General features: G+C 43.7%; 1 protein-coding gene across 6 annotated transcripts in view; it reads left to right on the top strand.

Annotated features, from left to right (window-relative positions):
* Positions 1–25,827, top strand: part of GNAS (GNAS complex locus) — a 949,043-nt gene extending 923,216 nt beyond the window's left edge. For 5 of the 6 annotated variants that reach the window (XM_078651837.1, XM_078651836.1, XM_078651838.1 and 2 more), the window contains one exon: positions 24,072–25,724. In XM_078651837.1, coding sequence (XP_078507963.1) covers positions 24,072–24,218 — 147 coding nt within the window. In that variant the 3' untranslated portion in view covers positions 24,219–25,724. Of the gene's footprint in view, positions 1–24,071 lie in introns of all 6 variants that reach the window. The other variant, XM_078651839.1, reaches the window with a different exon arrangement.
* The last annotated feature ends 531 nt before the right edge of the window (positions 25,828–26,358 follow it).

Raw genomic sequence — 26,358 nt, 5'->3', positions numbered from 1 at the left:
GCCAACGACCAGTCCTCCTTGGCTTGCGAGACGAATGCTGCCGCCGGGCCAACCCCACGCGCGGCATCCAATGGGATGCTGTGCAGGTGGACCAGCCAATCCTGGCGCTGCAGCAGCGCCAGGATTGGCTAGGGGGTCACATTTGCTGCTCGCCCTGTCGCCCTTAGGAAACCCGGGCTACAGCAGCACTGTGAAGCACCCCAGGGTCCCACTGGGGAACTTACAGTGCGCATGCTTGAAAAAGTTGAAAACTTTCTCAAGCATGCGTACTGTAAGTTCCCCAGCGGGACTGCGCACTACGGTCTGCTGCAGCCTGAGTGTGTGGACTGTCACTCAAGCTGAAGCAGGCCACCCCCCCTGGCCCCTGCGCAATTTTTAAGATACGGCCGGCAGCCGCGATGCGTCCATGGTGGCTGGTGGGGCTCTGCCCCTACGCCCCAATGGACGCACCGCTGCTGCACGACAGTGGAATGAGGCTCAAGGTCAGCTCACAGACCTGGTGTTGGTAGACAGCCGTACGCATCGCTCTCTGCAATGGTGGAACACCAGAAACTTGACAAGAGGACGGCCGTTCCTCGAGCCTCACAACAGACACATCCCTCACAGGATAGGGAGCCCATCTCTTACACCACCCGACTCAAGGTCGATGGAACAACCAACAAAAGCTGTTGCATATCAACCATTTAGAGTTGCTAGCGATATTCTTAGCACTCAAAACCTTTCAACTTCAAGTACAGAACAAAGCTGTCGTAATCCGGACGGACAATATGACAGCAATGTACTATTTACAAAAACAGGGGGGGGACACTCTCTGCAACTGTCCCAGCTCGCACAGAACATTTGAAGATGGGCCGTTCCTCAAAACATATATCTGTTAGCGGAATACCTTCCAGGAGTTCACAATCAGATAGCGGATCTGTTAAGTCGGCAGTCACAACAGATTCACGAATGGGAACTATATCCACAAGTTCTTCAACCATTCTTTCAACCGTGGGGCACCCACACATAGACCTGTTTGCCACCCACGAAAATGCAAAATGCCCAAACTTCCCCGCAAGTTTCCCACACCCAAGGTCAGAGGGCAATGCAATATGGATGAACTGGTCAGGCAGATTTGCGTATGCTTTTACGCCTCTCCCCCTCATTCCACTGGTGGTGCGCAAGCTCAGACAACAGTCTCTCAAGCTCATTCTAGTAGCTCCCAAATGGGCATGCCAGCCATGGTTCACCACACTACTAGATCGCTCTCTGGTTCCACATCAAAAGTTCCAGCTAACACAGAACCATGGAGAAATCAGACACCCATACACAAACCAATTGAATTTGGCGATCTGGCTCCTGAAGTCTTAGAGTTTGGTTATCTTAACCTACCACCAGACTGCATGAATATCATTAAAGAGGTGAGGAAACCCACTACTAGAGCGTGTTATGCCGCCAAATGGAAAAGATTTGCAATATATTGCAAACATAATCGCATTGATCCACTGGTTGCTTCCATCCAAAATATCCTTTGTTACCTTTTACATCTACAAAGGTCTAATTTGGCATACTCTTCCATAAGCCTATATCTTGCAGCAATTGCAGCCTATTTACAAACCAGACACCACTTGTCTCTTTTTAGGGTACCTGCAATCAAAGCATTTATGGAAGGATTAAAAAGAATAATCCCTCCCAGGCTGCCACCTTCTCCAGTATGGAACCTAAATTTGGTCCTTACGAGACTCATGGGACCCCCTTTTGAGCCTCTGCATAAATATGAACTGCAATTTCTCACATGGAAAACTGCTTTCCTTGTTGCCATCACCTCTCTCAGAAGAGTAAGTGAAATACAATTGTTCACTATACAAGAACCATTCTTTTAAATACATACTAATAAAGTGGTTCTCAGATCTAATCCAAAATTTCTTCCAAAGGTTATCACACCTTTTCATTTAAACCAATCTGTAGAGTTACCTGTGTTTTTCCAAAACCCAGACTCAGTAGCAGAAAGGGCCTTACACACGTTAGATGTTAAAAGAGCTCTGCTATACTACATAGGTAGAACCAAATCCTTTAGAAAGACAAAACAATTGTTTGTACCTTTCTCTCCTCCACACAAAGGCAACCCTATCTCTATGGGTGGGATTGCCAGGTGGATTGTTAAGTGCATACAGATATGCTATCAAAAAGCTAAACGCACGCTAACAGTTCCTCCTAGGGCACACTCCACTCGCAAGCTAGGAGCCTCTATGGCTTTCTTAGGAAATATACCATTAGAGGACATATGCAAGGCAGCAACATGGTCTACACCACACACCTTCACTAAACATTATTGTGTTGATGTGCAAGCCAAGCAGCAAGCTGCAGTAGGCCAGGCTGTCCTTAGAACATTATTTCAGACTACTGCAATGGATACAGGCGACCACCGCTAGGGGAGACACTGCTGCACAATCGATGCTAAGTGTACGATCTGCAGCTCATATGCCTCGAACGGAAAATGCTACTTACCAGTATGCATCTGTTCTTGGCATGTAGAGCTGCACAGTCGTACACGCCCTCCCGCCTCCCCGGACCTGTATCCATTCCAGTTCTCATCTTACTTAGATGCACACGCATGGACATCCTTTTTTTCTTACTGTATCTTTACTAACTCCATCATTTCCCATCATGGCGAAAAACAATCTAAGGATGGAGCCGATGCCCATGCGCAGTATTGTCTAAGGGAGGAGTCACCTATATCGTGACTATAAAGACTTCTCCAAGAAGACAACAACCTGCAATCATCCGAGCCCAACACCAGGTGGCGATCTAATGCTAAGTGTACGACTCTGCAGCTCTACATGCCAAGAACAGATGCATACTGGTAAGTAGCATTTTCCTCCTAACCCGCAATCTCCTGCGGAGAGGGCATTGCATACCCTTGACATCAGAAGATGTCTTAAGTTCTATTTACAAAGGACTTCTACCATGCGTAAATCAGATCAATTGTTTGTTGCCTACGGAAAGATACGGCAAGGACAAGCAGTATCTAAACAGACCATGGCAAGATGTATTTCGGCTGCTATTGACTTTTGCCATCAACAAGCTGGAAGACCTCTGCAGACAACTCCAAGAGCGCACTCTACGAGGGCGGTCTCTTCTTAGACTGCTCTCTTCGCTGGTGTTCCTCTTCAGCAAATCTGCAGAGCAGCAACTTGGTCCAGCAGTCATACTTTCACCAAACATTACTGTTTGGAAGCTGCCAGCGATGCTGATACTTCAGTGGGACAAGCGGTTCTCCGCAATCTTTTCAGATAAGGTGTTTCCCTCCTCCTCTGTACTGCTTCTCAGATGCTTATTATCTTGCCTATATTCAGTACATGCTCATGTGATTTCAATTTTCATATATGTCTTTGCGTATTAACATTTCTGTTATATAATTGCAAATGCCTTTCTATGCGCAAATTTATGTTACAAATAGCGTCTTCTAAGCATTATTTTGGTACTGCTATCTATCTACTCTGATTCAGGCATGTGAAACTATGAAAGACACCCCAATACTGGAGAAGAACAATAGTTACTTACCTGTAATCTGTGGTTCTCCAGTATTTGTGTCTTTCATAGATTCACATGCAACCCGCTCACCTCCCCTCAGAGGCTACTTATGCTCTAATCTCTTGGTTACACTCTTGTGCGAGAAAATCTGAGAGCCTGAGCTTCAGAGGAGAACATTCTGGTGGGTGCTGTCGCTTGAATGGCTGTAGTTTCGGCTATGTATAATGACTATGATATTCATACATGTAGAACTTTTTTCTTGCTAGCTTTGGACTACTTTACTTCCTGGTTTCTTGTTACCAAGGTTTTTGGTTATTATGGGCATATTTATTTCTTTTTTATTTACCGTGAGACTCCCACTCCGACGACGGGGAATGATTCAGGCATGTGAATCTATGAAAGACACCAATACTGGAGAACCACAAATTACAGGTAAGTAACTATTGTTCATTTGCTTGTGTATGTTACAAGCTAATAGTACTTTTTAGTCAGGAAACTAGGTTTAAAGAAGAAATAAGATGCTTTACCAACTCAATACTATCCTCCTGTATACAGCAACACTCTAAAAGGCTAAGCAGAGATTTCAGAAACTTGGCACTTTTCACTGATATTTTTGATGGATTACTTTCTCATTGATGGTTAAGGTAGATGTGACAGTCAATGGTTATTGTACCCAGTGGAATAGCCAACATGTCTTCTTTATGCTTTCAATATGCTTTGGAGCTTCTGTATAAAGGCAGAATGATACATTCATAAATATGACACATCTCTTGAACGTTGTGTCGAGCCTCAGTAAGGCTATTTAAGCCAAATTCATCAGTCGCATCATTCGTTTAGAGAAAAATAACATAAGCAATAGAACATCTGCTAGCAAAGACCTGATGGGATATGGAAACGTCTTGCTCCTTTAAAGGAGAAGCATTTTGTTTTCAGCATCTATAGCCATTAACTTAAGACATGTGTGTCTATGTAGTGTGTGGGATAGGTTTATGTTGCAAGGTTGCTTTAGGTCCTAGGGTAAAAAATATAATTTTTATCCTTGTCTCCAGTCCTTCTTTGACTAAGGCCATCTTTCGCCAGAAGAATCTTACCCAATTTTACCCAAGTTTGAATCCCTCCATTTATCTTAGTGATTTACCCAGAAGCTGTTGCCGGATTTCAGTCTTCACACCTAAACTCTGAAATGTGTTGCCTCTGGAAACCAGACCTTGTCATCAGTCCTATTCAGTCCAACAATCAAGACTACTATTAACTGATTGTATTGTTGTGTTTATTTTTCTCTGGTCCATCATTTTCATTATCTTATATGCTTCCCCTCTGCACTATTTATTTTTCATTGTATACATTGCATGATGGACAAACAAGTTTGTTTTGTACCCGGGTAAGTCTTGATCTTTTTGGGTATTGTCCCCCCACAAGTCATCTCAGCCTATACAAGTGAATTGTATTTATGTTTACATGAAGATGTTCTGTCACTTTGGTCATTCAGGCTCTTGCGCAATTCCAGAACAGGCTCAGGCACCAGCCATATGTTTAGCTTTCTCCAGTTTTCTGCCCCATCAAGAAACACTTCACAGTCGCACTGGAGCAAGTCTGACCGCTTACAAATAGGTGTTTTTCAATACGTTGAATAATCAAATGTCTATTTTTTCCATGGCATAGGTAATGGGACTATGTATTAAAATGTTGTGTGTATCTTTTGAACTAATTCTTTTTTACTGAATTGGGCAGATGTGTTTTTTTGTTACACATTTTTGATGGACTTTTCCACTCTTGCAGCTGAGACATTAAATGCTCGAGCAGACCCGTGAAGTAAAAGCATTATTGAAGTTTGAACAGTGGCAATTGTGTCAAACAATTTGTTTTGATAAAATAAAATAGAAAAAGGTCTTTGGATAAAGGCTACTCTTGGGGTAAACCTTTTGAAAGACTGCATGAAATTGTAAACAAAAGTTAATTTGCCATATAGATTGCTTTGCAAATCAGTAAGGCTCACTGAGTACTTGTGTGTATAGTGTTCACTGGACGTGTTAGCATTGAGATATGTGAACAAAGTGGAGAACAATAGCTCTAAAACATGAAGGGAATAATTTTCTTTAGGAGCTCTACCTGCTTGAACTCCTCAAAGATGTCAGAATTATATCGGTTTGCCGTGTGCATCTTAAGCTAATTTGATATTTGGACCCTTGTTGGCTAGGGACGTCCCAGGGTTTTAATCAGGATGAACAAAATACTGAACTGTTCAGGATGGTCTATTGCCCCTATCCAAAAATATCGAGGCAGTTTTGATGAAAAATCCAATATGAGGAGCCCTAACAACCTCTCCTGTAATCAGGCATGGTTTCAGGAAGCAGAGAAGGAGGAATCCTTCAGCAACTGACAGATCAGTCAAAGCAGCAATCCCTATAAAAAAAAACAGTCTCTCACTTATTTCTTATGCATGGATTCCACAGGAAGCTTATAACGTTTTCCCAAGATTCTAAATCTGGTTACTCGCTGCTGTGATGTAGCAAAAGTTGATAACAATTTGTTATCCAGTATTGGGGTATCTTTCATAGATTCACATGCCTGAATCATTCCTCGTCGCCGAGGTGGGAGTCCCACGGTATATAAAAAAGAAATGCCAAGAGTAAATTACAGTAGTAGGCCCTATGAGAAGGCCTGAAGCCTAGATTGTAGTAGCCTATCTACCTCATTATGCTAAAAAGACCAAAGTCTTTGTTTCAACCAATCAGCTTACAGCACCCTCTAGAACCCTCTCTACAGAGCCAGTTCTCCTCAAATTTTCACCGCACGTCGTGTGGAAGGGAGTCTCCCTGAGTCTTGACTCAGTTTTTTCTTCAGAGCTTCAGGATGTCTGACAAGGCCTTATTTAGACCTTGTAGAACATGCGAGAAGAAAAGGGTCCATGTTGATGACGAGCATAAGGACTGCATTTATTGCCTCTAGCCATTCCATGAGGCAAAACATTTTAAGATCTGCCGCACCTTCCCTTCTAAAACCTTAAGGGATAGGGAGGCCAGATTCCTTTTGTGGCTAAAATCGTCTTCTACGGATGATGAAGACAGATCTTCTACCTCCAGTAAAAGAGCAAGATCTCAAGAGGATAATTCAAGTGAGGGGCGAAAGCATGCTAAAACCTCCCACTCCAATTCAGGCTCTTCACAGAGATCTCCACATACTATCTCTGGAGCCTCAGCCACCAAAGATTCGTCCAAGAAAACCGTGAGTAAGAGCTCTTATGTCTCCTCACATGTGACTACCATATCTACTTCGACTTCTTCATCTATGGCTATGATCTCCACCACAGCCATCACTTCTCCTATTCTGCCTACAAAAATATGTATTGTGGCTAAAAGAACCCTCGTCGACGACAGCCTCGACGACGAAGATGCTTTCATCGACGAAGAAGCCCCCGTTGACGAAGTTGTCTACGCCACCGACGACGACCGTCTCGTCGACATAGAAGCAGAGCCCATCGACGACAAGTCCGTCGACGGCGGCTCCGTTATCGACGGTGGCCCTGTCGACGTCGAGTCCATCGACGACGGTCCCGTCGACGACTATGTGACTACAGCTAGCAAATTCACCATTGTCACCAGTGCCATCAAGATGAATGGACTCAACTTCAATTAAGCCGATCATTACAAAGCAGGCTATCTCTACCCCACTCTTTTCAAAAACCTTCCAGCTGGTATCATACCAGAGGCAACAAGGATCTTATATCTCACCGCTCATGCCTTCTCATCTTCTAGAATCCTACGCTGATGATGAAGAAGAGGATTTTGAGGATGACGACAATGAAGGAGCTTTTGGAGTGGCTCGCCATCCATCCGAACTCATTATTAAGTGCCAGGATGAAGACGAAGAGGATACATATTCAGAACACTATTACCAGGAGGACAATGTAGTGCCTCATCATATGGAATACCAAAGGCGACCTCAGGTTTCAGAGGTCAGTCACTTACAGCCAAACCTGATTCAGGATTTACAGGCTAAGCTCGCGGATTATAAACAGCGTTTTCCGCCGCAGCCAGCTCAACCTGCTGTTCTGGTTCCTCCACCTCAAGTTCCACCATCTACTCCGGTCATGGACGCTCCGCAACCTGGTTTGCCTACACAGAACCCGGACACTTCTTCGGATGAAGAAGTAGAGGAAGGAGAGTTACCTAACATACCTCCATCGGATCCGTGGGATGACTACGTTATTCCCATGCAGTCTTCACCAACTCCACAACCTTCAGACTCGCCACCTGAAGATGTAGGTGGATTCCATAATCTTATGCAGCACGCAGCAAATAGATTTCAGCTTCCGGTGACGGTGGAGCAAACAGACTGTTTTCTTCATGATTTTAAAGAGGAAACTAGGAAGGTGTCCAGAGCCATTCCTATTATAGATTACATCTTGCAAGAGGGCATTAAGGTGATGAAAAATCCCGCTTCTGTACCTGCTGTGTTACCACGAATTGACAAAAAATATCGTGCCCCACTCACTAGTCCTTCATGCCTCATTGGTCATCCGTGGCCGGATTCTGTCATTTCACAGGCTGCGGAGCAAAGGTTGAAGAACCCAGCCACCCCCATTACTACACCACCAGATAAGGAGGGGCGGCGTTTGGACCTTATTGGTAAACAATTCTCCACTATGGCTGCTGCATCCATCAGAGTGGCAAATTCTTTGGCGATTTTAGGGCGCTATGATCGTCAAATGTGGTCCGACATGGCTGGGCTCATAGATTTGATTCCGGAGGACAAAAGACAAGAGGCTCGCAAGATCCTAATGGAAGGAGAGCGCGCAGCTGCGGAAACTATTGACTGCGCATTAGACATTGCGAACACAAATTTTAGACAGCTTGCAGGAGCTGCTGTATTGAGATGTCAGGGCTGGCTAAAGGCCACTACCTTTAGGCCTGAGGTTCAATTAAAAATACTGGACATGGCATAAGACGGAGATTCCCTGTTTGGGAAACATATCGATGAGGCTCTCCAAGCAATCAAAACGGACTCTGATACTGCAAGATCACTGGGTTCACTGCAGTACAAAAGAGGATCTTTCAGAGGCGCAAGAGGACGTGGCTATTCTTCCAGAGGAAGTTACTATCAACAAGGCAGACAATACCAGCCTCAATATCGTCAAAACTATCAATCCTCTTATCGCCAGTCCGGATCAACTGATTTCTCTCGCCAAGGAGGAAGAAAGCGCACAAACAATCAAGAGCGAGACACTCACAGAAAACAGTGAGGTCAGTTGGGCGCCAACCTCAATACCCTCCCTCCCTGTGGGCGCGAAGATATCTGCCTTCCAACAACAGTGGCAGCACATCACTACCGATCAATGGGTATTGGACCTAGTCCAGCATGGTCACACCCTGGAGTTTATCACCAAACCTCCAACAACTCCGTCCAGGGGTCCCCCTCCCCCCGTCTTCACTTATTGTTTAAGGAAGTTCATGCAATGCGCCTCAAGAACGCAATAGAGAAAGTTCCAATCCATCAGAGACGGACAGGTTTCTATTCCCGTTTTTTCCTCATAAAGAAGAAATCAGGGGATTGGTGACCGATCCTAGACCTGCGCAATCTCAACAAATATCTCGAGAAGCAGGGTTTCCGAATGGTCATTCTTTCGGACATTTTAAGTTGCCTCAACGAGGGAGATTTTATGGCTTCCTTGGACATGGAAGGTGCATACTTCCGCATCCCAATCCACCCAAAACATCGCAAATATCTCCGTTTCACTGTGGCTGGCGCCCATTATCAGTTCAAAGTACTTCCATTTGGCCTCAAGTCGGCTCCAAGGATTTTTACAAAGTGCCTGGCTCCGGTAGCGGCAGCGCTTCGCTCATCAGGGGTCCAGGTTTTCCTGTACTTGGACGACTGGCTAGTCAGAGGTCCGTCGAAGTTCAAAGTAAAGAACGACATTGCAGTCTGCCGCAATCTCTTTGCATCCCTAGGCCTCACGATCAACAAAAGCAAATCTCAATTGACTCCGAGAAAGAACTTGCTATTCCTAGGAGCTTGTCTGGACACAATACAATGCAAGGCATTCTTGTCTCAAAAGCGACAACTCCGTCTACAGGCATTGGCCATAAAGCTATCAAGAAGGAGGTCACTTTCAGTTTGCCTATTCGCATCCCTTCTGGGGATGTGCTCTTCAGCCAACAATCTCATTCCATTGGCACGTCTCAAAATGCGGCCTCTACAGGAAGAGCTACATCTTCAATGGCAGCAAGCGACGGGCTCTTTCGAGGATATCATCAGTCACCCCACGCATGGTAGAGGCTCTTCAATGGTGGACACAACTACACAATCTAAAACAAGGACTCACATTCTTGCAAACTCCTCCAGATTTCATTCTGACGACGGATGCGTCCATGGAGGGCTGGGGAGGTCATCTCCAAGACTTACAAGTGCAAGGTAAATGGTCTCAAAAACACAGACAATGCCACATCAACAGTCTAGAGTTGAGAGACATTTTTCCATCTTTACAAGCATTCCTTCCCAGTATAGCAGGGTCCTCAGTCCTGGTCCGAACGGACAATACCACCAGCATGTTTTATGTAAAGAAGCAAGGAGGGACAAGGTCAGCTACACTGTCCAAAGAGGCCCAAGAGTTATGGGAATGGCTGACAATTCACAACATAACTCTCAAGGCAGAACACGTCAGGGGCCTCCACAATACCCTAGTGGACAAACTAAGCCGGTCCTCGTCTGATTGCCACGAGTGGGAGCTGGACAACAATCAACTGAACAAGGTGTTTCAGACTTGGGGCAAGCCAATGTTGGATCTATTTGCAACTCAACAGATCAAGAAATGCTGGTATTACGCCAGCAGATACCCTCAACAGGGATCAAGAGGGAATGCCCTGTCCATGCGATGGTCAGTGATCTATGCTTACGCCTTTCCTCCGATCCCGTTGATTCCACGGGTGTTACGCAAGATGAAGTTGGAGAGCTGCCGTCTCCTAATTGCTCCCTGGTGGCCTCGTCAATTTTGGTTTCAGGAGCTCATGTTACTATCACAGGAGCCTCCGATCAAGCTTCTGATAACTCCAACACTACTGTCACGCAACGAGGGTCAGATACTTCACCCTGACCCTCAATCGCTGAAATTGCACGCATGGCTCCTAACTTCTTAGAATTTCAACATCTCCAAATTCCTCAAGACAGCCGAGACATTTTGAAGAAAGCACGAGCCCAGAGCACATTAAAAACTTATTGGCTCAAAAGGAAGCGTTTCTGTGCCTGGTGTGCTTCAAACTCTTTACACCCTATAGAAGCTCAAGTGGAAAAAATCCTTCCTTATTTTTTGCACTTGGCTCGCTCTGGTCTTTCTTTCTCATCAATAAAGGTCCATTTAGCGGCTTTATCTAGGTACAGGAAGGTGGCTAACACTTCATCGCTATGCTTCTCATCGCTAATAAAACAGTTCATGAGAGGTCTTTTCCGGGCTTATCCTCCAGTTAAGCCTTCACCACCGGAATGGGAGCTCAACGCGGTCCTCTCACAGCTGATGAAGCACCCGTTCGAACCAATCCACAAAGCTGATCTAAAGTTCTTGACTTGGAAGGTCGCTCTACTTCTAGCACTAACTTCCGCCAGAAGAGTAGGAGAAATTCAGGCCTTCACTATAAAAGAACCCTTCTTGCATTTCTCCCAAGAGTATGTCACTCTTCGAACGAATCCAACCTTCATACCCAAAGTGCCTTCTCAGTTCCACCTGAATGAACCAGTAAAGTTGCGGGTTTTCTTTCCAAATCCTACAACCCCGGCGGAAAGAACATTGCATTCTTTGGACATTAAACAATGTTTAAGATTTTATCTTCAGAGAACGAAGAACATAAGGGAATCAGATCAATTATTCGTGTCTTATGGCCAGACTACATTGGGGAAAGCGGTCACTAAAGCCACAATTTCCAGATGGATAGCCTCCGCTATTCATTTCTGCCACATCAAGGCTAACTGACCACTGCAAAGGACTGTACGGTCTCATTCCACGAGGGCTGTGGCAGCGTCTGCAGCATTGTTTGCAGGAGTGATGCTAGATAACATTTGCCGTGCTGCGACATGGAAGAATGTCCACACGTTTAAAAGACATTACTGCCTGCAATCAGCAAATCAAGAGGATGTGGCAGTTGGTCAAGCGGTTTTACGTCACCTGTTTCCATAAGAACATATTCAGGTAACATGTTCGAGGCATGTGGGCTGCTGAATTCATATCTGTGCATAGATCGCCGCCTAGTGTTGGATCCGAATGATTGCACATTGTTGTCCTGGAAGAGTCTTCGAAGTATCACTAGATAGGTGGCTCCTCCCCTGGACTACAGTGTGCATGGGCATCCTCTCCATCCTCAGATTGTTTTTTTCCGCCATTGGGTTCGGATGTACTTTCCTTTACTCGAAGTTCGGAATCTAAAATAAACTTTTCTACAGGCCAAAAGGCCTTCGGTCTCGTCGGTATTGTTTACGATCGGTGCCGACAACTTTATTTACAGTTTATTCAACTCGGGACGTCGAATCGGGCCGCGGGCCTTCTCGACGCCAAAGGGACCAGTAGTCAATGGAGCAAAGTCCATTCAAAAGATGCCCTCTTTGTAATTCGAAATACCCACATATAGATAAACACCCTGTATGTAACAAGTGTTTATCTCCGGAACATAATGAATCCGACTGCCTAGCCTGTACCCAATTTTGATCAAAAAAGACACTTCGGACTTGATGGGCCGCTAGGCTAATCATGTAGAAACCAGAGCCGGAAAATATCTTCGACGATGCAGACGATCTCGTCGAAGCCGAAGACTCAGATCAACAGTCGGATCAAGAATCGGAGCATGACTCCAACTACTATATCGACGAAGAAGAAGACATTGTCGAGGTAGGAGACGACGAACAAGGGATCGGAGCTGTCGAAGACGACTCCAGTGATGAAATGGGCCCAACTGTGAGTACGACGCCCCAAACACACACTTCTATAGTTCCACCGGCTCAGGTCGAGGCATCGCCACAAGGCCTTCGCCAAGATCTCGAAACCCATTCTATAGCCCCGCGATACAGCTCGGCTAAGAATATTAGAAAAGAGCCATCGGATCAACGTACTCCGAAATTGTTGATATCGAAACCGAAAGTTATGGAACCAAAAACAAAACCGAAACTGATCGACTACACAGTCTTCGGACCAAACTACGTCGATCCATCGGAGTCAAACCCAAATAAGATCATCGACAATACGATCTTTGGACCAAACTATGTCGATCCATCGGAGTCGAACACAAGGGTCGTCGAGCCGAAGACCAGCGCATCTACATCCACTCCAAAACAAAGGGCCATCGAACCGATAAAATCGGCGCCGACAACACAAAAAAGGGACTCGATCCGAAGAAGGATGTCGAACCCAACCAGAGACTCGACAAACCAACGGCTGTGCAACCAAAAACAATCGAGCCGAAGAAAATCGACCCGAAGAAGGCCATCGAGCCGAGACCAAAAAGCATCGGTCCAAAACCACAGGTTACGAAGACACTACAAGGTCAGAAAAGTACTATCGAACCGACAAAAAACGTCGACACGATAAAAGCTTCGGCTCCAAAGAAACAGCCACAACCTAAAAAGACTGTTGTAACACCGAGGGATTTCTGACCAATCAAGTTTGGCCTACCAACTTCCTCTAAAACAAAGGCGGTCGACCCAAAAAGTGGTATTGAACCGAAACAAACAAAAACAAAGACATTGGCAAAGACGCCAAGAACTACTGAGCAGGAGATCTTATAGCCAGACCCCGCATCAGGAGAACAGTCAAAACTTTACATTGACCCTAATTCTGGCAAAGTAACTCTATACAAAAGAAAAATCAGACCAGAAACTGATAAAGAGACTTATATCATCCCACTCAAAAAGAAAAGGGACTGTTCTACTTCACCTATTCTATTTGAGCCTATTAAACCAACTAGGCCTGACCAGTACACATATACACCCACACACTCAGATGAAGAGGTGAATGAGGAATATAATGAGGAATACAATTACTCAGTAGAACCTGACCAAAACAGTCAAGCTCAACCATGGGTTGACCCAGTACATCCTGGTGACTCTCAACCCATTCCAGATACACTTGCATACCCTGCTAGGCCTTCTCCTACAGAGGATACAGCTGCTTTTAACGCACTAATAGAAAGGGCAGCCCTACATCACAATGTAGATATGCATGCAGACCCCATTAAGGAAGTTTTCCTTTTTGACACCTTTGCCACATCAGAAAGATCTGTCAAAACACTACCTATGTTAAATGGGGTACTTAAACATGCAGGTGACATATTTAAAGAAACAACTAGGGCATGGGTCATTAACCCCAGAATAGAGAGGAAATACAGGCCAGCACCAGTAGACCCCACATATATTAAGGGACAACTGCCTTTGGATTCTTTAGTGGTATCCAATGCATGAAAACGTGCAAACTCTCAAACAACTGGAGATGCCCCACCTCCGGACAAAAAATCAAAGATCTTTGAGGCATCAGGGAAAAGGGTAGCTGCTCAAGCAGCTAACATATGGCGAATATCTAATACGCAAGCCCTGTTAGCTAGGTACAACAGAGCACACTATAACACCCTAGAAACAATTCTCCAGTATTTACCTGAACCTTACAAAGAACAGGCTGAAGACCTAGTACAGGAGGGAAAGTTAATAACTAACCCCTCCATTAAATGTGCCCTAGACGCGGCAGATACAGCGGCCAGATCTGTTAACACCAGTGTTATGCTCAGGAGACATGCGTGGCTTCGCATTTCAGGTGTAAAAAATGAAGTCCAGTCTACTGTATTAAACCAGCCCCGAAATCCTGACTATTTATTTGGTCCAGCTGTAGATACAATCCTGGACAAAATGAAAAAAGACACTGAGACGGCTAAGTCTATGGGAGCCTTACAGTCCCAACAACATAGAGGCTCCTTTCGTCGCTCCAATTACAGAGGTGCTGCAAGGGTTAACTCATCACAGCAGACCACAAACTACAAAGGCAGAGGACGAGGAAATAATACCACCAGATCCTCTACCAACACTAAACAGTGACTTCTTAGCACTACCCCCAGACCATACAACACCAGTCGGGGGACGATTACAGCAGTTCCTACCAGTCTGGCAAAACATCACTACAGACAAGTGGGTAAGGCAAATTATCCAGGATGGCTATTGCCTAGAGCTAACCTCCACACCACCCAACATACCACCAAGACACCGTCCTATGTCTGTAGAACACCTAAACTTATTGCAGCAAGAAGTCATCAGCATGCTGCAAAAAGGGGCCATAGAACTTGTACCATTAGAACATCAAGGTACAGGGGTATACTCACTATACTTCCTCATCCCCAAAAAGGACGGGTCTCTCAGACCAATATTGGACCTCAGGCCCCTAAATCAATACCTTTTATCAGAGCATTTTCATATGCTCACTCTACAACAAGTCTTGCCACTGTTGCAACAAGGGGACTTCCTCGCAACTTTAGACCTCTAAGACGCATACTTCCATATACCGATACATCCTGCTCACAGGAAATATCTCAGGTTCACAATACTAAATCAACATTACCAATTCAAAGTCCTTCCATTTGGTGTAACAACAGCCCCGGGGGTGTTCACAAAATGCCTAGAGACAGTTGCTGCACATTTAAGAAGACATATTCACGTCTATCCGTACCTGGACGACTGGCTAATACAAGCAAAGTCGTCCCAGCAATATGCCAGCCACATGTCCCAAACCATTCGCCTCCTGCACAGTCTAGGCTTCACGTTGAACTACCAAAAATCTCACCTTCAGCCATCCCATGTACAGCAGTACCTGGGAGCAACAATAGATACTCTAGCAGCAAAAGTATATCCAAACACTGCAAGAATCAACAGTATGCAGATGCTGATCCAAAAGTTCAAGCCCCAACACTCGCTCTCTGCCCGAGTGTTTATGCAACTCATAGGCATGATGGCTTCGTGCATCTTCATAGTCCCTCACGCAAGACTACACATGCGTCCGCTACAAGAGTGCTTAGCACGGCAGTGGAACCAGGCTCAAGGACAATTAAAGGACCTAATGTTGGTGACCAGTCGTGCATACAACTCTCTGCATTGGTGGAATCCACAAAACCTTTGCAAGGGACGACTGTTCCAAGAGCCTGTACCACAAATAGTGTTGACAACTGACGCATCCCTGATAGGATGGGGAGCCCATGTCCTTCAATACACAGTGCAGGGCCTATGGACAACACAACAAAAGAAAATGCACATCAACTTGCTAGAGATGATGGCAATTTTTCTGTCAATGAAAGCATTCAAAGTACATTTATGCAACAAGACTGTGTTGATCCGGACGGACAACATGACAGCAATGTACTACATACACAAACAGGGAGGAACACACTCTCCACAGCTGTCACATCTAGCCCAAAGCATGTGGAAGTGGGCCATTCAAAGAAACATTTTTCTCATGGCGGAACACCACCCAGGCAAGGACAACCAAATAACGGATCTGCTCAGCAGACACAGCCAACAGATGCACGAGTGGGAGATTCATCCCACAGTGCTACAACCATACTTCCAACAGTGGGGACAACCAGAGATAGACCTGTTCGCCACAAGGGAAAACGAAAAATGCCAGTACTTTGCCGCCAGGTTTCCACATCCGCAGTCGCAGGGCAATGTGATATGGATGAACTGGTCAGGCAAATTTGCGTACGCTTTTCCCCCAGCACCGTTAATACCGCTAGTAGCACGCAAACTACGCCAGCATTCACTGACACCAATCCTGGTTGCTCCAACATGAGCGAGGCAACCATGGTACACAACTTTCCTAGAACTTTCCGTGGTGCCTCATCAAAGACTGCGGCTAACACCCACTCTTCTCACTCAGAGCAATGGAGACATACAGCACCCAGACCCGCAACAACTGAACCTTGCAATCTGGCTCCTGAAGTCTTAGAGTTTAGGTGCCTAAACTTACCTCCTGACTGTATGAACATTATCAAAGAGGCAAGAAAACCTACTACGAGAGCTTGTTACGCTGCAAAGTGGAAGCGTTTTGTCATTTACTGTAATAACAATGACATAAACCCACTAGATGCTTTAACGCAAAATATCATTTGCTATCTTCTGCACCTACATCGTTGCAATCTAGCTTATTCATCTATAAAAATACACTTAGCTGCCATTGCAGCTTATCTTCAGAACAGACAGCATCTTTTGCTGTTTAGAGTACCTGCAATTAAAGCATTCATGGAGGGACTCAAACGAATAATCCCCCCCAAAACACCCACCTTCACCTGTCTGGAACCTAAACATCGTTTTAACCAGACTAATGGGACCACCACCTGAACCGTTGCATTCATGTGAATTACAATTTTTGACATGGAAGGTGGCTTTTCTTGTAGCAATTACCTCGCCTAGAAGAGGTAGCGAGCTGCAAGCCCTAACTATTCAAGAGCCATTCATCCAAATACATGCAAATAGGGTAGTTCTTAGAACAAACCCTAAATTTATGCCCAAAGTGGTATCCCATTTTCATATCAATCAGACAATAGAACTGCCAGTGTTCTTTCCAAATTCACAGTCAGTACCTGAAAGGGCTCTATACACACTAGATGTCAGGAGAGCTCTTCTATACTACATTCATAGAACTAAGGATTTTTAAAAAACTAAACAGTTGTTTGTTGCCTTTTCACCACAACACAAAGGTAACCCATTTCAAAATCTGGGTTAACCAGATGGATAGTTAAGTGCATTCAAATATGTTATTTAAACGCAAAACGCACTTTAACAGTTCCCCCAAGAGTGCATTCTACACGCAAACTAGGGGCATCCATGGCTTTCCGAGGAAACATTCCTCTAGAGGAAATATGTAAAGCAGCCACATGGTCTACCATACATACTTTCACAAAACACTATTGTGTAGATGTACGTTCCAAACAGCAAGCGGCTGTAGGACAGGCTGTTCTAAAAACTCTGTTTCAGACTGCTGCAGCTGGCACAGGTAGCCACCGCTAAGGGAGAGACTGCTATACATTCTATGCACAGATATGAATTCAGCAGCCCACATGCCTCGAACGGAATATGCTACTTACCAGTATGCATCTGTTCTTGGCATGTAGGGCTACTGACATTCATATCGCCCACCCTCCTCCCCGGTGCCTGTCGCAGCTGTAGCATTCATTCTTACTTTCTTGCATGGACATCTTACTGTACCATACTCCATCTCTGCCACAATGGCGAAAAACAATCTGAGGATGGAGAGGATGCCCATGCGCACTGTAGTCCAGGGGAGGAGCCACCTATCTAGTGATACTTCGAAGACTCTTCCAGAACAACAATGTGCAATCATCCGGACCCAACACTAGGCGGCGATCTATGCACAGATATGAATGTCAGCAGCCCTACATGCCAAGAACAGATGCATACTGGTAAGTAGCGTATTCCCTATTTCATTTTATAATGACTGTTTAATTTTCAATAGCTTGTTCAGATAAAAGAAGTACATATCTTACAGGTTACTTGTTTGTTATACTGATTTTCCTTTCCTGTGAAATACTTTATAAATGCTTTATGACTACTGTTTTATTAGTAGATCATTTCATTTGCAATTGTTGGTTGTTTATCATAAGTTTATGGGAGTATACCACAATAAGTCTCACACCATCCGCAACCGACTTTTGCCTGGCTTACTGCTTGCTATTATGATTCAGGCATGTGAATCTATGAAAGATACCGTAATACTGGATAAGAAAACAAGTTACTTACCTGTAACTTCAGTTATCCAGTACTGGTATCTTTCATAGATTCACATGCACCCACCCTCCTCCCCGGAGAGTCCGTTCTCTAATCTTGGGATACTTATTCCCACTTGTGCTAACGAAAATCTGAGGAGAACTGGCTCTGCAGAGAGGGTTCTGGAGGGTGCTGTAAGCTGATTAGTTGGAACAAAGACTTTGGTCTTTTTTGCATAATGAGGTAGATAGGCTACTACAATCTAGGCCTCAGGCCTTCTCATAGGGCCTACTACTGTAATTTGCTCTTGGCACTGCTTTTTTATATACCGTGGGACTCCCACCTCGGCGACGGGGAATGATTCAGGCATGTGAATCTATAAAAGATCTCTAAATCAAAAGAGAGTCAGGGAATTTTACATACACTATGTGAGGTGGGAACTCCTAGTCCCCGAGATAGTTTAAGAAAACAGTGGAGGACTATCCCCTCATCAAGGAAGACAGAGAGAATTCTCTGAGTATAGGGTTAAGTGCTTGAGTCAGCACTTTATGCCTCAACCCGTTGTCGGATAATGCATATCCTTGTAGAAGACCCCTCACTCACCAACCTGGTTGGTGACATGCTTCATCATCGGGGTCCCACCCCATAGGCCGAATGCCCATAGGGTGTGCTTCGACACCTGACTACAGTGGAGCTGGTTAAGTTTTTCTTTTATGTGTGCATAACTAACAAAATTGACAAGTGTATTAAAAAGGGCCAAAACTACTCACTTCAAGTGTTTATTCTTGAGTGCTTGAACCCTTATAAAAACATAGTGTGGCACCTGTGCCTAATTAGGTAGGCTTTGGTGTCTAGAGAAGTATGGTGTGTTAAAATTGCGAAGTGTGCTATGTGAAATTTTACAAAACTACTGATAACTAGGTCTACATGTTTCAACCATTGAAAAGATTCTTTGGTTTTCGTCAGGAACGTGAAGTAAGAACTGGGTGGTCCGCACACGCTAAGGTGCGTCCTGCCCTAGTTCAAATGAGAGATTGCAAATTGCGATCTCATGTAAAAAGGGTGTATTTTCCTTAATCGGGGGAAAAAACCTGTAAGACAAACGGGAAAAGAGAAGGTTGGGATCACATACCGGGGTAGACAAAACAATGAATTACATTTAACACATATTCCATTGGTCATAGTCACAACCGGAGGATCAATAGATGGAGTCATGCCAGCGTTTTGGGTAAAACAAAAGGGTCCATCTATTGCGTTCAGAATGGAAGGTGCATCCGTGATTTACCGGACTGTGCCTGAAGTACAGAGCCAGCGCCAAAAGGAGGTGTCGAACTGGTTTGGCAGCTGGGAATCTGGTGTAAAAAGGAGGCCGTGATATGGGAGAGTGATTTTTATCGTGCTGCGTTGTGGGCGGCTATACAGGTGGGTTTTTGTACGTGCAGTGGAAATGTCGCCATGGTGGATCACAATGGCGACGTTGTTAAGCTTACGCTTGAGGCGGTGACTACCGCTTCATGGGCATCCACATTTCCAAGACGGCAAGTATCCGTCACCTGTAAGTTTCGAAAACAGAGGAAAAGTGAGCTACGAGCTGTCCAGATTGGACAGAGACGTAAAACCAGCGGTATCGTGCGGGAGATTGTCGTCCCGCACGTGGGTCGGCTTGATTGCACTTACTTGCGATTTCTGTTCGTCTAGCGGTAGACCTACTTGGTTACTGCTGGAGGTGCCCCGTGGAATAACCGGATTCTCTACGGGACATCGGTAAAGTAAGCCGTTCGCATTTCCTGGTTGGGCGTGGCCTAGTTTCGAGATTCTACGAGAGCCAATCGGAGTGCGTTCCGGGGGAGGGAGCTAACTTCTCTGCCCGAACGCGTGTTGGCTGAAGCCTATTACGCGATATCCTGGTGGTCATGGAGACCATGCTCGCTACTTGTTTTTACGGGGGGGTGGAAGGGTGGTGTGATTGTAATATCGCATGGCTTTGGGCCACAAAATGGGTAAAAGGGATATTATGACAGAGTGATCGAGGAATAGAAAGAGAGGTAAACTGCAAGGGGCAGTCTCACTATATTCGATTGTTAATTCCATCTCTTTTCCCGTTTGTCTTACAAGTTTTTTCCCCGATTAAGGAAAATACACCCTTTTTACATGAGATCGCAATTTGCAATCTCTCATTTGAACTAGGGCAGGACGCACCTTAGCGTGTGCGGACCACCCAGTTCTTACTTCACGTTCCTGACGAAAACCAAAGAATCTTTTCAATGGTTGAAACATGTAGACCTAGTTATCAGTAGTTTTGTAAAATTTCACATAGCACACTTCGCTATTTTTAACACACCATACTTCTCTAGACACCAAAGCCTACCTAATTAGGCACAGGTGCCACACTATGTTTTTATAAGGGTTCAAGCACTCAAGAATAAACACTTGAAGTGAGTAGTTTTGGCCCTTTTTAATACACTTGTCAATTTTGTTAGTTATGCACACATAAAAGAAAAACAACCAGCTCCACTGTAGTCAGGTGTCGAAGCACACCCTATGGGCATTCGGCCTATGGGGTGGGACCCCGATGATGAAGCATGTCACCAACTAGGTTGGTGAGTGAGGGGTCTTCTACAAGGATATGCATTATCCGACAACGGGTTGAGGCATAAAGTGCTGACTCAAGCACTTAACCCTATACTCAGAGAATTCTCTCTGTCTTCCTTGATGAGGGGATACTCCTGCACTGTTTTCTTAATCTATAAAAGATACCAATACTGGATAACTGAAGTTACAGGTAAGTAACTTGTTTTCTTACCCAATGTTGCTAAGTCGGAGAGGTCTTCCAGACCAAGCTGACAGGGCTCTCTGAAAACCTGTAAGAGCAGTGCTGCTCGTCTGCTTTGCCAGAAAGCATAGCTGCAAGGAAGTGGGTTAAGGATAGCAGGTAAGGTTGTTTTTCCTCAGACTTTGTTATGTATGGCTATCTCATTACTCCTCTTCCCCTGACTAGCGGTCGAAAGCAGGGGCAGATGGTCATGGGGGCCATATAAAACAAAATTATAGATGGGTAAAACTGAATTACGTGTTTTTTTTTCACCTCGTGGTTGAGAGTGACATTATAGACCAATCTAGCTTTGCTCTAGTCTATTTGGTGTCGCTCAGAACTCCTCAGTCACAAACATCCCGGTAATTCACTGTTACCCATCTATAATTCTATATATAGTAGGTGACTTGTGGTGCACCCAGTTACCTATTTTGAAGAAATTACGTAGCCGCTCAACTGTAATAACTTTATACTGTTGATTTCTGATGACACAACGCCTGCTGCCAGAGCCAGCAGGGAGAGGAAAGGCATTTCAGGTCATGGCGCAGAATTAAAGTAGTTGATTAAAGAAGGACAACCACATGTTGCTTTTCTTTTTTTCTGCTCTGTTTTGTAGATGTACAGTGACAATCATAAAGGATATATTTATGGCAACATGATTCTTTTTTACACTCTAGGCAGACCCTCCAGAATATCGCGATTTGCCGCGAAAACGGCACTTTGGTAAAAATGCCGCGATTTTTACCAAAGTGCCCGCGAAATCGGCACTTTAGTAGAAATCGCGGCATTTTTACAAAAGCCGCTATTAAAGTACACTCCATTGGCCGGATGATGGAAACCACGGTGGATAAAAAGATTGATAGGATTTTTTTTCGAAACTGACTCAGAGCAAACATCACTATGGAATGAGAGATCTGGACCAGCAGATGGCAGTGCACACTAACATTTTGAGACCGTGCTGCTTATTTTTTTCAGTAAAGTGTAGTGTGTGGTCTCAGACTCTCTGTTAAGTGATCTTCAGTCCGTCCCCGTCTCTCTTGAGGGAGCGCAAAGGGTTGTACACGAGGAACCGGGCTCTGACAAGACGTCGGGCTGAGGGTGGCTCCTTCACTACACGATCAGATGGATCTTAAATGCAATCTCATTTCCTAAAGTACACAGTAAATGGTGCTTTAGAGAAGAAATCGGAGCCTCGCGCCACTTTAAGAAATGTCTGTGTTAGAAAATACATGCTAGCTGTGAAATAATGAAAAAATGACACCACGAGGTTAGTTTAACTGTTCATGTTCTGTCTTAACGTGCATACAAAACCAGAGATTTTACAGGTGGTTCTGAAGTGGAACCTTTGAAATATTCGAATGATTTATTCCCTCAAATAGAGCTTGACATTTCCCATGGCGAATTCTCTTTCCGAGGCAATTTTGAAAATAATTGGAATAAATGATGTGTTTTACAGCACCATTTTGATATGATATTAATGGAAAGACAACTTTTACTCATAATTCGAATATTGTGGGTATGTATTGTGACTTGGTAATGTGGCATACATTTTCCACTTTCTAAGCGTATAAAACACATTTTAATCATGTCATTTCATTTGCTGGGAATCTAATTGTAAGTGACTGGTTATCAGATGTATGCCATATGTCAGATGGCTGAAGTTCAGATTATAGACACTTTATAGGTACAGACAGTTGTCAGAGCTGTGTTCCTTTTATTCGCATTAAATACAATAGAAACTGAGCTTATGATAACATAAACTGTGTTTACACTGTCCTCCATCTTGAACTGATGCCAGAATACAACCCGTGATGTCTACTACTGTTGTTTCTTGCTCTAAATAAAGTATTGCAAGCTTTACACTAATAAATGGACAGTGTTCACAGAGACTTCTCCCCCTGCTGTACCTAACCAAGGACATCCCAACTGTGCCAGACTATGGTGGTGCAATGTATCAATGAGCATTCTTGAATGAACTATGAGAGTGACTTAATTTAATGTATGAGTACTATGAGAGAATCTTTGGATGTTTCCTGTAGTCAAATGTTTCTTCTGTTTTGTTCCTCTTTGGTGCATATCCTGGGAACCATGCACTTGTGCAAAAAGTTATGAAAGCCATTGTCTAAAGTCCTATAAAAGGACATGTCTTTCCCTGTACCGGGGAACCCCCTCATTCCTGCCAGAGAGAAGGTGAATCTATGCCGGATTTCATATAGAACTGTACAAAAAAAATTGTAGTTAGGAATTATATGCTTTACCACCGAACCTATTGACGGCATATCTTTAGTAATTTGTCTATTAAATCCTTATAAAAACTTTCAAAATTACTTTGCTGTAGGAAAAATGGCCAAATAAAATGCCGCAAAATTGCCGCTAAATTTCCATATTTGTGCGCTAAATTTCCATTTTTGTGCCGCTAAATTTGCTAATCCATGCCGCTATATCCTGGGGGGTCTGTCTAGGTAATTTTTAAAGCTAGCACATTTCTATGCATTCGAAGCTAAAGTGACCCTTTTCGTTTTTTTAAACTGACCTGTATTCATCTGATTCGGGTTTGTTTTTGCAACAATTATCTAACCGCTTTTTTGATGTGTACATTTGTCCTAGAGATTGTTTTTATTCTTCATGTTTAAAAACATGCTCTGTTTCATATGAAAGAGCTATGTACTAAGAATTGAAATTGGTTTGTGTAAAAAGTGATGATGTGACGATGTATTATAAGGAATAAAGTACCCCCTACCGTTCATGATAAGGATATTGCAAGTCACCTCGAAGTTCCATAACCTTCTAAAGGAACTGTGCCTTTGACCTTGTTCCTCTATATGGTCCTGGAACTCCTCAATGACACGAGGTATCCTTATAATATACCGCAGGGAATACTTCATCTCTTATCAAATTTAAGCGCCTTCTTAAACATTTTCTAAATTGTTTATTAGTTCAATTTTCATTAAATAATCCTGTGATTTCTCACTAGCTTATCATGATGTAATGGATCTCATTGTTTCTACAGAGAATCAGCACAGCAAATGGAGATGGACGGCACTACTGCTACCCTCACTTCACATGCGCAGTCGATACAGAAAACATCCGCCGGGTGTTCAATGACTGTCGGGACATTATTCAACGGATGCACCTTCGCCAATATGAGCTATTGTGATGGAGAGCACGTTTTCGGTGTTTCAGACTCCTTATTTCTCATTTTAAAAAAACAAAAGAAAAAAAAAACGTTACCACAAAGGGTGGAAGAAAACTGGTGCGGCCTCCCTCGAATTTGCACCCCCTCCACTTTTCTCCATACTGAACTACAGCAACACTTCTAGCTTGCTTCTGTTTCCCTCCACAGACAGTGTGAGATGGCATCAGCATCTTAGTGCCATTTACTTGCAGGTTCCATATGCTTAACATTAAAAAACAGTACCAGTCAGCCCAGAGCTTGGAGTATGTGAAGGATTAAACGCAAAAAGCAGAAGTTGGAACAGAGGGCGAGGCATCGACCCATTTTTTAAATTAACAATGTGGGCATACTTTTACTCCCCTCTCCTCGTAAAATCAACTGTATCCAATCACTCCAGAAGAAGAAAGGTGCCAAGTCGCAGACCAAGTGATGTCCAAGTATGATCATGTGACTGTAAAAAGTAGTTCTTTAAGGAAACTTCAACAATTGTACAACAGACCTAGACAAATGCAAAAAAAAAATCAGTTGTGGCTACCTTTCAGAAGGGCCTTAAATTCCAGTTTTGAAGAGCCTGCTAACATCCTTGGACGCTACAAATTGAACCGCATTTGAGGCCTGTGTTTGCAGATAGTTAGCTACACATTTTCTTTCTTTTCAGTTTGTCAACTGATCGACTCTTGTCTGCTTTTAAAGGAAACATGAGAAAAGATCATCAACTTCGACAGGTGTTCTCACAGTTTTCCTCCCTATAGCTCTCCCCCACTACTTCTTTACCTTTCCTAATTTTTTTTTTTATTTTACTGCTGGATTATTATTCTTGTACAGACTGTAAAATGTATTATTTTGTACAACTTTATTGAAAAAAATAACTTGTAGAAGATCTTTGTGCCTTGATTATGGCTGTACCTGTAAAATGAGCTAAGATGTAAGTATGTTTGCGCTGTACAGCTTTGTCAACCCTATCTGCAGCATTAGCCCAAGTTAGGGAAAATTTACTTGTAGTTTAGTTTTTTCTGGTTTATAAAAGAAGGAAAAATACTGTTTAGTAAAAAAAAGTACAAATTGTGCAAACTTAACCACTTTAAAAGTGAGGTCTTCAACAAGTGACCAGATGTCGCAGCATCATGCTTTTTAATTTTTAGCTTTAACTCATTTAAATCTCGATCCAAATGCAAAACATGGCTTGTTTCTACATAAACCAAATTTTGCTACAAATTATAAACGTTAGTCTTTGGTCATTCATAGTCCTTATTTGCAACAAAAGCAAAATTGAAAAACGAAATCGTAAGGCATTGTGCAAGTATGGTGACCATCGGTAGTCTGGGAGGATTGTTCTTGCCGTCCTCCTAATGCTGCGTGAACATAACCAGGACTAAATGGTATTCTACAGCCCTTTGTGTTCGGCCACTGAGTTCTAGTTGCAAATGACATTTTCATTTCTCTTTTAATAAAGAGATACCGTAGGAAAACTTCTTCATCCCAACTGTATGAGTAGGGTGAATCTGTGTGAATTTATTTTCTTAAACTTGAATAATTTATACAAATTATGCTTAGAACAAGATGTGGTACAGTAAAGAACAAGCAAACATTACTGTAGCAATAAGCATGTCATTTTAGTAACTACTACACTCCTTTACATTTTTATGTCTATATTTTGTCTGTTAATGTTTCATGTGCAAATACCTATTGTCTGCAGTTACGAGATTTTTAAAAACTAGTGGGAATGAGTGGCTTCGGTGAGTGGTACTCAACATTACGTTAATGACCCTGAAAAAAATCTAGATTTCTCATGAAATTTGACAGGCATAATGTGTTTACCCAGGAATACTCAGAAAACCTTATTTTCATTTGAAGTTAAGAGGGCTGAGTGAACTATTCAAGCACGGTTTAGTCAATTGTTTGTTAATGCAAATCGTTTCTATCCTGGCCTCAGATGTTACACTGTTTGAATTACCTACAAAAGACTGCCATTGATGTTTTTACTGCCTGAAGAGGGAAAGCCATCAACCAGCCAATGTGCACACGGCACCTTCTTATAAATATCATGGGGAAGCGGGCATACGTTGATCAACACTACATGGAATTCCCAGTTGTATTACGACCTATGATCTGGTGTGCGAGT

Source organism: Lissotriton helveticus, chromosome 7 (genome assembly GCF_964261635.1).
Source record: "Lissotriton helveticus chromosome 7, aLisHel1.1, whole genome shotgun sequence".
Classification (NCBI taxonomy): Eukaryota; Metazoa; Chordata; class Amphibia; order Caudata; family Salamandridae; genus Lissotriton; species Lissotriton helveticus.
The sequence above is the reverse complement of the archived record's forward strand: the minus strand, read 5'-3'. Positions and strand labels throughout refer to the sequence as shown.